The sequence below is a fragment of the Protopterus annectens genome, chromosome 2.part2 (genome assembly GCF_019279795.1).
Source record: "Protopterus annectens isolate FY-2018-M chromosome 2.part2, PAN1.0, whole genome shotgun sequence".
In the NCBI taxonomy this organism is placed as follows: domain Eukaryota; kingdom Metazoa; phylum Chordata; order Ceratodontiformes; family Protopteridae; genus Protopterus; species Protopterus annectens.
The window spans coordinates 732,778,698-732,791,082 of NC_056730.1; the positions used below are offsets into that span (position 1 = coordinate 732,778,698).

General features: G+C 42.5%; 1 protein-coding gene across 1 annotated transcript in view; it reads left to right on the forward strand.

The window, feature by feature from the left end:
• Nucleotides 1–12,385, forward strand: part of TTC37 (tetratricopeptide repeat domain 37) — a 2,356,248-nt gene that overhangs the window by 726,929 nt on the left and 1,616,934 nt on the right. Inside the window, exon 12 of the mRNA XM_044064132.1 lies at nucleotides 11,047–11,133. Within this exon, the coding sequence (XP_043920067.1) occupies nucleotides 11,047–11,133 (87 nt within the window). The remainder of the gene's footprint in view (nucleotides 1–11,046; nucleotides 11,134–12,385) is intronic.

Here is a 12,385-nt window from a genome sequence, read left to right on the forward strand (position 1 = left end):
GTGGTGTCCCACAGGGCTCAGTCCTGGGCCCTCTCCTGGTCAGCATCTACTTTTCAGAAGTACAAGCAAACACAGGAGGATTATGGCTGACAAAATTTGCAGATGACTGCAAACTGGGCGCCATAGTTGAGAACACATCTGACACAGATATCCTTCAGAAGGGTCTTATAGAAATGGAAAACTGGTGCCAGAACCATGGCCTAAAGTTAAACGCCAAAAAATGCATAGTCATACCCTTCGGGAAAAACAAGGTTACCCCTAGCTACCATATAGGTGGCAACCCACTAAGCACAGAAGAGGTTATCAGGGATCTGGGTAACCCAGGTTGACAGTAACCATTCATTTGATACTCACGTTGCCAAAGTAGTTAGGAAGACCTTCTACATTGCCCACCTGATCATGAAGGGATTCACATCTAGATCAAGGGAAGTCATCGTCCCCCTGTACTCATCACTCATCAGGCCAATGATTGAGTACAGTGCCCCATTCAGAATGTATCTGACACGACACCTGCAGCAACTGGAAAGGCCCCAAAAGTTCCTCACCAAAAGGATAAAGGGTCTCAAAAATATGTCCTATGCTGCCCGACTGAAGAAACTTCAGCTCTACTCAGTCGCTTACCGTCTGCTCAGAGGTGACCTGTGCCTGACATACAAGGCCATGTCCAACCCAGAATTGATGAACATGCTTCACCTCAAAAAATCTAGATCCCTCAAAAATACAAGGGCAGGAGACTTAAACCTTGACACGGTTATTAATAGGACGTGCTGGAGGGACAGATTCATCACCCAGAGACTCCCTATGCTGTGGAACAAAATCCCGGTACATGTGAGGCAGAGCACCTCGCTGGCTTTGTTCAAGAGAAATCTTGACCAATGGATGGGAGATCGCAGATATACCCAGGGATTATCTCAGTGTCACTGCTTGACAGAGGCACAGCAAAGTAATGGGCATAGTATCCTCCAAACTAAAGGGGTGGCGAAAGCCACAAAACTCTGGCTAGGCTTATAAATGCCCTTGGGCAGATAGCCTAGTATGAACCTATGAACCTATGACAGCTCTACACTTTTCGGTAAGACCATCAAGGAGACACTAGTCCAGAATGAGAAGGATGGGAAGACACTGTCTGCCGTCAGAATCCGCTTCCTTAACTCTCAAAGATCTTTTTCCCATAGCCAGAGAGGGCAAAATAAGATGAGGTTCTGGAAGTCTCAGCATTCCCGGGACACTCAGAGCTCTTCTTCCCCTAGATGCAGAGGGGGACAGAATGAATGCTGGTCCAGGCCAGAGGTGGTCCGTGGAACTTCGGGTCTCGAGAACCGTTCTCGGACAGACCTGGGTAGCAGCTCTGAGGGGTTGCCTGGCTGCTCTACTCTGGAGGTAGTAGGAGGATGATTGTCCTTGCACCCAGTGGCATGGGAGTCAATAACAGTGGACCGCTGGGTGCTTCACATCATATCTAAAGATGTTCATCGTGTTTCACTGTTGCAGTCATTACTCTTGGGTTATCCTGCTGGCAGGCTACCCGCAGTCGGCCTGAATTCCAAAGTCTTGGTCTGGCGTCGGTTGCTGTCGCCTCTTCCCTGACGTTAGTGCGCCAGATGTATAAAAGATGCAGCCGACACCATTTTCTTCAGTCTTTCTTGCCGCGCGGTGCCCGAAGCATAAGCACTTCGCAAGTGCCAGTCGGCCGACTCCTGAGATTTTCGTGTTCGAATTTCAGATCCTACGTCTTCATTAAAAAGCTAAGTACCCCGTTGGGGAAACATTTTTCTTGCTCCAGACCGATGTCAGAAAAAGTTAATAATTGTATTTCTTGTGGGAAGCAAATACCTCATAAGGACTTTCATTCTTACTGTATTCCTTGCCTAGGCCCTGACCACGACGTTGCTAGTTGTCGGTTTTGTGCTAGATTTAACCAATGCACTATTAAGTGTCGGTAGGATTAACCAATGCACTATTAAGTGTCGGTACGATTTTGCATTTCACTATTTTGGCAGAAGATTTAATTATATGATGTCGTCGGATAGCCATCCGACTACTGGAATTCACAAGAAACGCAAAGAAAAAGAAAAAGACAGGCATCCGAGGTCCAAAACTGACGACGAGGCTTCTTCTAATCCAGTCGCTGGTTCTCAGTGACGCACCTTCGCAGCCCCTGACGCCCGCTACTTTAGACCCGCAGGCCGCTACCGACTCCCACGTGGAGTCGACTAGGCCGCTGGAAGCTCAAGGTATTGGACCTTCGGAGACTATTCCCTCAGACGGGTCCGGAGCCGCTGAGCAGGCATCAGCTTCTGAGGGTGTTTTCAGACTTACTCAATTATACATTAAAACAACTTCAGCTTGAAAGGCAAAGACTAAAGCACCTTTAAAGACAAAGAAACAAGTACAACAGCCTCATGGACAGGCCTCCATGCCCAAAAAACAGATGCTCAAAATGGTCGAAGACTTAATTACTTTGATCAGGGGTTCCCATCCCCCACCTGATAAAAGGCCTAGGCAAGAGACAGAATATTGGATCTTCAGATCAGGTTTCCATTTCATCTGACTCCTCTTCTGATCAGGAATACTCTCTTCCTCCCTATGGGGATTCTGATGCTGAAGAATCGATCCCTTCAGCCTCTCCTCCTGAGGATTACGCTTTTGGGGAAACCTTGCATACCATGAGGGAGCATTTCCACTAGGAGAGCCAAGATTTTTCAGAATGTAAGAAAAGGCTCAGAGACTTCCTTTTACTACCACAACACAGGCCCCTAGCTATTCCACCTGTGTTAGACATTGTTGATGATGTATTTACAGAGTCCAGACTGACCCCTGTCTCCTTACCACCACCTTCTGTTAAGCCGGACAGGTACTACAAGGTTCCTGACTCTCATAAATTCCTTTTCAAAAACCCTGCTGTTGACCCAGAAACTGTCTCTCAGGGTCCCAAAGGGGTCAAGGACTCCGCTGCAAAAATCCTACCCCCTCTCACAGGGATTCTAGGGCATTGGACAGATGGGGAAAAAAGATTTACAGTTCTGCTACCTTGGCTATAAGGGCTTTAAATTGTCAGTTTCATATGCTCAAGTATCAGCAATATGTTATGTCACTGCTTAAACAGAAAATTTTGATAAATTCTGAATGTGTAGAAAACAAAGAAATGCAGGATTTATTGCATGCAGCTGAACAAGTTGGAAAGCATACTTTGCAATGTGGTTTTGATTCTTTGGAGGCCCCCTGCAGAGCCGCTGTTACGGGTTCTGTCATCAGGAGGCATGCTTGGTTAAAGGAACAAAATCTGCCTGATCATGTCCAAGCAAAATTATTAGATGCCCTATTACAGCATGATATTTTGTTTGGTGTTAAAGCAGAAGAGGTGTTAAAGAAAATGGAGGACAAAGCTAAATCTATGCAAACGGTTAAGGATGTCTTACAGGTTCATCCTCCAAGATTTAGCAGACACTGGCCTACAAAGAATTGGTCCTTTCCAGTGTCAGACAGACCACAAAGGGGCAGATCCTAGACACCAAGGTTTGTACAGGCCTAAACAATGGGGTGCTTCTACCTCCAAAAGTGGAGAAGATAAATCACAGCCATACAGGAAACAGTCCCAATGACTTCCCCCTGCCTGCACCAAGCACTTTTCTTCTGGCAGCACCCTTAGGGGGAAAACTAGCACTTTTTGCTCAAAATTGGCACATAATAATCCAGGACAAATGGGTCCTAGACCTAGTGTCACAAGGCTACAAGTTTCACTTCCATACCCTGCCAAGGACAAACGGTTGGCAAGACCTGCCAAAACATCAATGGGCAGAGGCACAAAAGCAAGTCTCATCCCTCATGGACATGAGGGCCATCCAACAAGTACCACAGCAAGAGCAGGGACAAGGATTTTATTCAAGACTGTTCTTGGTACCAAGAAAGGACAAGACCTGGAGACCAATACCGGACCTATATATTCTAAACAGTTTTCTGGATATACCAAAATTCAAACTGTTGACTCTACAGCAACTTCTGTCCATGCTGGGCAAGAAGGCGTGGCTTGTGACTTTAGACCTAAAAGAGGCATACCTGCATGTCCCAATCAGACAAACATGCAGAAGATACCTCAGATTCAAAGCTGGCTCAGTGCACTACCAATTCTCTGCACTGCCCTTTGGCTTATCTTCTGTGCCCAGGGTCTTCACAAAGTGCCTGGCACCAGTAATTGCACTCTGCAGACAATGAGGAATACAAATATATCCTTGGACGACTGCTACATTCAAGCAGAGAACAAGGACATTCTACTACAGCACCTGGCATTTGTAAAGTGATTTCTAACAGGCCTAGGGTGCACAGTCAACGAAAAGAAATCAAAACTAGTACCCTCTCAAGAGATAATATTCCTGGGTGCAAGCTTAAATACAACTGCCCAGATGGCTTATCTCACGCCAGACAAACAAAGGCAACTGACTACCTATTTCAACCTATTGACAACAAAGGCCCAGTTATCTGCAAGAAAAATTCTGCAGGCTTTGGGCTTCATGGCATCCTGCATTCTACTAATTCCATATGCAAGACTGCATATGAGGAAACTTCAATGGTACATAAAAAGTGTTTGGACTCAACATTGCCACAGCCATTAAACAATAATTACCCTCATTCCCTGCCTGCAACAGGAGTTTCGATGATGGGCGAAGGCTTGTCACCAGAACAAGGGACAGCCATTCACTTTACCCCCAGCCAGGCAGACATTAACAACGGATGCATCAGATTATGCCTGGGGGGCCCACATGGCAGGAAGATGTATTCAAGGCACATAGTCCACAAACCAAATGCATCTACATATCAATCAAAAAGAGATGCTAGCTTTTCAGAATGCCCTGCCAGCCTTCAAGGTTATTTCATCCGGGACAGCTACTGATAAAGACAGAGAACACCACGGTCATGTGGTATATAAACAAGCAGGGAGGCACTCATCCTTACCCCCTTTGCAGACTAGCCATGACTTTGTGGGACACAGCATTGACTTACCAAGTACATCTGTAGGCACAATTCCTGCCAGGAAAAATAAATACTCTGGCAGACGAACTAAGCAGAAACCTCATGGATCCCCACGAGTGGAAATTGGATCCCCAAGTCTTCAGAATGATAACAAGGAAATGGGGATGTCCACATATAGATCTATTTGCCTCCCCTCAGAACTACCAACTAAAAAGATTCTCCTCAAGGACTTATCACAGACAAGCATGGAAAGTGGACGCCCTATCTTTCAGCTGGAAAAGCTTAACAGTATATGCCTTTCCCCCACTGCCTCTCCTCCCCAAGGTACTCCTAAAGGTCAGACAAGAGAAGCCAAAGATGATACTGATTGCTACAGACTGGCCCTGCCAGTTCTGGTATCCAATCCTAAGGAACTTGTCTCAATGCCTGGCTTGGACCTTGCCTCAAATACCTTGTCTACTATCCCAGCAAAACAATCAGATCCTGCACAGCCAACTAAAGACCTTAAATCTGGCGGCATGGCGGATAATGTAGTCATCCAAAACACACCTCTCATTAAGCTGTAATGGATATCATTTTGGTGGCCAGAAGGCCTAGTACCAGAAAATCTTAACTGGAAAATGCAAGAGATTATGTACTTGGAACCAGGCACAAAGAATTGTCACAGCTGTACCAAATATTCCTCAGATTTTCCAATACTTAACTGAGATGCTGGACAAAGGCCTATCCTTTTCATCAATTAAAATTCATGCCTCTACCATTTTGGCTCATTACAATACAGAGCCACCAATTATTTCTCATCCCTTGTTAAGGCAGTGCCTCAGAGGAGCCAAAAACTTAAGGCCTCCAAGGAGATCACCAATACCTGCATGGGACCTCAATTATGTCTTGGAAAAACTCACCCTGCCTCCTTTTGAGCCAGCTGCTACAGCTGATATAAAGTTTTTATCTTGGAAAATAGTTCTGCTCCTAGCAATAACCTCTGCAAGACGAGTTTCAGAGCTACAGGCACTGATGGCTGTGGAACCTTTTATAATTTTTTATCCAGACAGGGTTTCTCTGAGGACAAACCCGACATTTATGCCTAAGGTAGTGTCCAGTGTGGCCCTTAACCAAACTATTCATCTGCCTACTTTTTATCCAAACCCACAGAATAAAGGGGAGATAATTCTGCATTCTTTGGACATACACAGGCAGCTACGCTTCTACTTGAACAGAACCAAAGCTTTCAGAAAGAAAGAGCAACTACTAGTGGCATATGCTGCAGGATCACAAGGAAAGGCTATCTCAAAACAGACTATTTCAAAGTGGATAGGCCACTGCGTTCGTTTCTGCTATTCACAACATTCCAGCCAGTGCCTAAGGGCTTTAGGCCACATTCAACCAGAGCAGCAGCCACTACAGCAGCCTTCTTCAGGGGAGTACCAACCAAGGACATTTTAGAGGCTGCTACCTGGAGTTCAGTGCACACCTTTACAAAGCACCATCATTTACCACTCTACTCTAAATCCAGGGCAGGCTATGCCACTGCAGTTCTGCAGGGCCTCATAGCCCTCCTAATGCTATTTAGCACCAGCCTCCCAACCATAGCTTTGGGATTCAACCCAAGTGTAATGACTGCAACAGTGAAACACAAAGAACATAGTACAGTTGTGTACACTTACCATAAATGTAGATGTTCGAGTGTATTCACTGTTGCAGTCCAGGTTACCCACCCACCATCCCCCATATCTTTGCTGCAACTTATCTGAACTTCTCTAATCTATACAACCTATGTGGTGTATTTGCTTGTAGATGAAGATATAATATATTTTGGTGCATGCATGTTTTATTGGTATATTTTTAGCCTACCCTTTTGGGGGCACCTGACATCTGGGGCAAGAAAAACTGAAGAAAATGGCATCGGCTGCATCTTTTATACCCCTGGCGCTCTGACATCAGGGAAGAATCGACAGCAACCGACGCCAGACCTAGACTTTGGAATTCAGGCCGACTGAGGGTAGCCTACCAGCAGGATAACCCAAGTGTAATGACTACAACAGTGAATACACTCAAACATCTACATTTATGGTAGGTGTACACAACTGTACTTTCTTCTACACTGGCACTAGAATGCTTATTCTCCTGTCATCTGGTATATACCTAGAATGTTTATTCTCCTGCCATCTGGGATATGCCTTTCTGTCCTTACTGCAGTTAGTACCCTCAGGAACATTTCTCTCCTAAAGCCCCCAACAGCTTGATCATATGTGCAGTAACTTCATCTGAGCCTGCCACTTTCCCTGACCTTGTCTTCCGTAGTGCACTTTGTACTTCTTCAAGACCGGAGTCTTTCTTCTGTTTCATTGTAGGCTGTGCATGCAACGGTACAGCTTCTGTAGGATTTTCTGTAGGATTTTCTTCATTCAGAAGCTTCTTGAAATACTCTCCATTTGCTTTGATATCCACTGCACTGCTAGACAGATTGTTGGTAGAATCCCCTTATAAATGGCTTCTGTCAAATGTTTTCTTTATCTTTTTTGTCTCTGTACCAGGTACTTAGTTTTGTGTGGTTTATTTGCTATCTGTTACACTTGCACTTATACTGGGTGGGTGACTGATATTGTCCGTGTTTTATCTAATTACATTATGGCTAATAAGCATCTGCTTGCTATTTTTAGTTCATGATGGGTTGCCGTGTCAACAAAGGGTCCTCAGCAATTTACATTACTTTTCACAGCTTGACATTACATTATAAATATCGTCTCTTTGACACATGTCTTTGTATCATGCTTCAGATTAGAATGGTAGGCCAGTCCCTGGCAACCGCTAGTCCCTTTCTGCTGCTGGTACAATAATGTACATTTCCTGAAAATATCATTTGATGCTTAAAAAGCATTGACCTTCAAAGCTGTCTTGCAGCCACCAGATCACTAACTGGGGACTGCACCAATACTGACTGCACTGTTAGGAAGAGGTACACTGCATGTAAGAGTGCTGCAAGTGTAGCTACTTCAGTCTGGCCACCAGAAGGAGAAGGCAAAACAAACCAGAATCTTACTTTTCTCAGGCAAGATTTGTTATCTTTGAAGATTACCAGCAGAGATGCCTATGGGAAGGTCCCTCTTGCATTTGGAGTCAAAGTTAGACTGCATATAGAAAGTAAAACATTCAAAAGCCATGCACTGGCCAAATCATCTTCCTATCATGTCTGCCACTTCTGTGATGTTTTGCCACTTTGCAGGCTTTTTGCTGTCCTGTAGTTAGTACAAGACTGAGACTGCACCTGTCATCAGCTGATGAGTTTGAGGGAAGCAGAAGAGGCATTTCTTAGGCAGCCATCTTTGTGGTTAGGTACCCCTGGCGCCATGACAACTTGCCTGCTCACAAGGAGCTAGTCTTTCCCTTGGCACCATCACAAATGGCTTTATCCCATGGAGGTCATTTTTTAGTCTCACTGCAAAAGTTGAATGATTGATTTCTAGCTAAAGCTGACATCTGTATCTCACCATCGAGTTTAAGAAAGCTTGATGTCCCAAGCAAAAGATTCTGTTAATTTTATTCTAGATGGGCATGCTTGGATGGGATTTGGGTTTCTAGGTTGTGGGTCATTTGGTTGGGGGCACATGGCTGAATTGCATTTGAGCCTCAGAGATGAATGACTTGGATAAATTCATTGTGGGCACAGAAAAGCAGGTATATGCAGCAGGATGTCCAGTGGGCATGTCAAGGCTTGGAGAAGCATTGTGCTTTGGTATACAGTATGTGCTTATTTAGCTACAGTTTGTAGAAGTGAGGAGCAGCATAAAGGAAATCTTGTGCATTACTGAGCCACATTTATTTTCCATTGTGTGTTTTAGGTGGCACTCCCTAGACACAGTGGTTGTTCTATGGGGGAGTAACAGGCATTCCCCTGAGCAGGGGAATCTCTATGGGCATCATTCAGTGTTTGTTCTTGTTGGGGCACACTAAGAGGGTCAGGGAGATATACAGTAGGTGATCGTAGTAACATCTGCAGGTACTGGTTGTACCCTTCAGTTTCTGTGCCACTGATAGACACCGGGCATCCTGCTGCGGATGTCTGCAACATTACCTGCTGTCCCTAAAGGTCCTGTAAGGGCCATGTATATTGTCCTCCCCACCTATACGCACACACATACTTTGTTATTCCAGCTGTGGGCATAACAGTGCATGCCTTCCTGTACCCATAGTGAATTTGCCATAACCTTGTGTATATGCAGCTGAACTGTAATTCCAGTGTAGCAAGCACCCACAGCAGAGCTTACACATTTGAACTAGCTTGAAATTAATGAGTACACATTTTGCATCACTGGTGCTGTTCACTTATTAGTTCTCATCCTGCTTAGTTTGGACTTTATTTTTACTTGTGTTTTGTTGCATTTTGTATTTTAACACACAAGTCTGAATTGCTTCATGTTGTTGTTGTGTCTTTCGGCTTTTCCCAGTTAGGGGTCGCCACAGCGGAACTCTGGTTTGCTAATGATTGGCAGTAGATTTTTACGTGGCGAGTTGCCGGCCATGACGCACAACATTCATGCATGTCATTTATATTTTATTTATTAGTCCTGTATTGTTACTTGTCAGAAAGCCAAAACTGTTTAAAAAAAAAAAACTGTCGCAAAACAGGTGAAAAATATGCTGTGTTAAGTCTCCTACAGATGAGATACTCTAGTGAAAGCCACAGGCAAGGGAAGTAACTGTGATTAACTGCCATGTGCTTATCTACACACAAATACCACTAAATGACACAGTGTTGTCTAATGGTCTTTGTTTGCAGAGTAGCTTTTTTGCTATGTTGTTTTTAACTATGTTTGTATAATCACCTTTATTACTTGTATTTCCCAGTTAGTGGTTGATAACAGGACTGATTCGTCACTGGACTTCTAACATTTCTTTCCGTCCATCTTTTTATCAAGTAAATGGTAAACTTAACACTGATTCTTCAAGCCTGTTAGTGGCTGTAAGCTACTGGTATGTAAAGACAAAAGTTTACTTGGTGGGGAGGAGAGTGGTAAAAATTGAAGTAAAGAAAAATACAGCTTGACATATTGCCAGACCATTTCTCTTAATTCAGAATCCTGTGCTCCACAACCAGTCTTCACCAGTACCTGATCAGTTTTACTAGTATCTCCCAGCTGTATACATAGTACTGACACTGCGCATTCTACCTATATACTTGTAATATAAACCTTATGAATGTTTTTATATATATATATATATATATATATATATCTATAGGGAAGGGAGAGAGAGAGAGATGATTGGGGTCTTTATAATTTCATCAAAGGTTCATTGAAACAAATACAGCGAACGTTCACTTCAATGAATGACTTACCCAGTGAAAGGAACGAGTTGCCCAGGATTTCCCCCATCACACAAAGCATGGTATTTCAAACCTACCCAGGTGGGGGGCTGTGCCCCCACACCCCCCAACTGTATATACCAACTCCAAGATTGCACTACAGTGGGGAAAAAGAACATTTTCCGATGATGGCCAACTTGTTCATTTCCCTGGGTGAGTCGTTCAATGAAGTGAACGTTTGCTGTATTTGGTTCAATGAAGGAAGGTTCACAGCAATGAACCTTCGATAAAGTGATGTAGACCCATACACATTTTTTTTCTAAACCTGCTTTACGTCCCACTTCTTAACTACAATGATGACATTATCTGTCCTACCTAGTTCCTTCCTTACCTCAGTTTCTTTGAATTTGTAAGCACTAATCACATTATCTATTTGACAAACCCACTAATATACCTCTTCACAAGCTCAGTGTTCACCATCTGCTAATGCACAAGTATCTTTTATACTGTAATAGTTGCCTTTATTTCATGAATGTAATTTAATTACCAAATGTATGTATAATTGTTAATGTAGGTTACAAAATGTTTGTTCATGTATATTACTGAATGTTTGTTAAAAATGTTTTTAATACGTTGCAGCTTTTCTCTTCAGCTTCTGCTGAAAAGGGCTTTTTTTTTTTTTAAACTAAACCCAGTCGGACAAACACTGTAAACAAAAGCAAAATAAAAAATAAATAAGTGCATAAAATAAATACTAATTTCTTGGTTATTTTTAGCTTCCAGATGTTCTCAATGATCCTTTGCTACTGGCTCTCAAGTGTCGAGCTCATCTTAACAAGATGCAGTATGATGTTGCTTTTAAGGTAGGTACCTTCACTGCATATTATGTTGTTACATGTTTAATAACGCTCAGATTGCATTGCATGCTTATGTTTGTAGGCTATGATAATATAGATGTTCGGGTTAAGAGCATAGAATATGAACCCAGCTATAATTAAAAAATAAAAAGTATGCATGGATTTTTAACTGGGTTACTGCTTGCTTAGCTTCAAAACAGCTCTTTTATATTCTGTAATGTTTTGTGGTAGCCTTCTTTATTTACTTCTTTATTCAAAGACCCTTTGGGCGTAAATCATACCAGGTGCCTCAGTTGTTAATAGTCATAATTGGAGCAGTAGGCAAAGTGTGTTCGACCCACCACAGTGCGCCTATTACTATATTTAAGGCGTACCAGTGTGCTAAAGTAGAATGCTTCTTAGTGAAGTCGAGTTTCAATAGGAGATGGGTAGAAAAATATAGGTCAGGTGATGGCATTTTTCATCTTACACATGCTAGAAAAATGAGTAGTCCTTTGTGCTGTTTTTCTGCATTTTTTTATTTTTGTAAAGGCATTTACTTTGTTAAGGAAAATCTGGCTTTATGAAATTATGAATGTGAAAGTATAATTGCCAGTCGCACTCATCAGTTTTATATCTATCTGGGCCCACCATTTTTATAAAAAGAATGACCTTGTACCACAACAACGTTCTTCTCTCATCACCAGATTGCATGATAAAACTTCCTCATTCTGATCCCTAAAATAGTTTTCTCAGCAGGCCATTGCAGCGGAACGTCCTGTGATCATCAGATGGAATGTGATGTGGCAGAATTGTAAAGCTCCTTCAGTGACTGTCACTCGCACTAATAATCATTGTAGCTGTGACATAAAATCACTACCATCCCACACATCAGTCAATCTACATATGTATTTATACATGTATATGCGTGTGTGTGTTTAATGCATGTATATATGTGTATGTATATATATATATATATATATATATATATGTTTATATGTGTGTGTATGTATATATATATATATATATAATGTACAAACAAAAACTTCAGCAGCAAAAAATACAAATTTAAAAACCAAAAAGATAAACGAAACTGATGTTTGAGCACGCTTTCATTCTTTATTGTATAAGAACTTCTTCAGAAACTAAGTCCACAATATTAGGAAAGAAATATAAACAGTAAGAGAAGGGAAACAAAATTAGTAACCACCAGTAACAATTGTTCAGCTCTGTTACATCATGTCAGTGTCATATATATAGAAGTATATGTGTATGTATG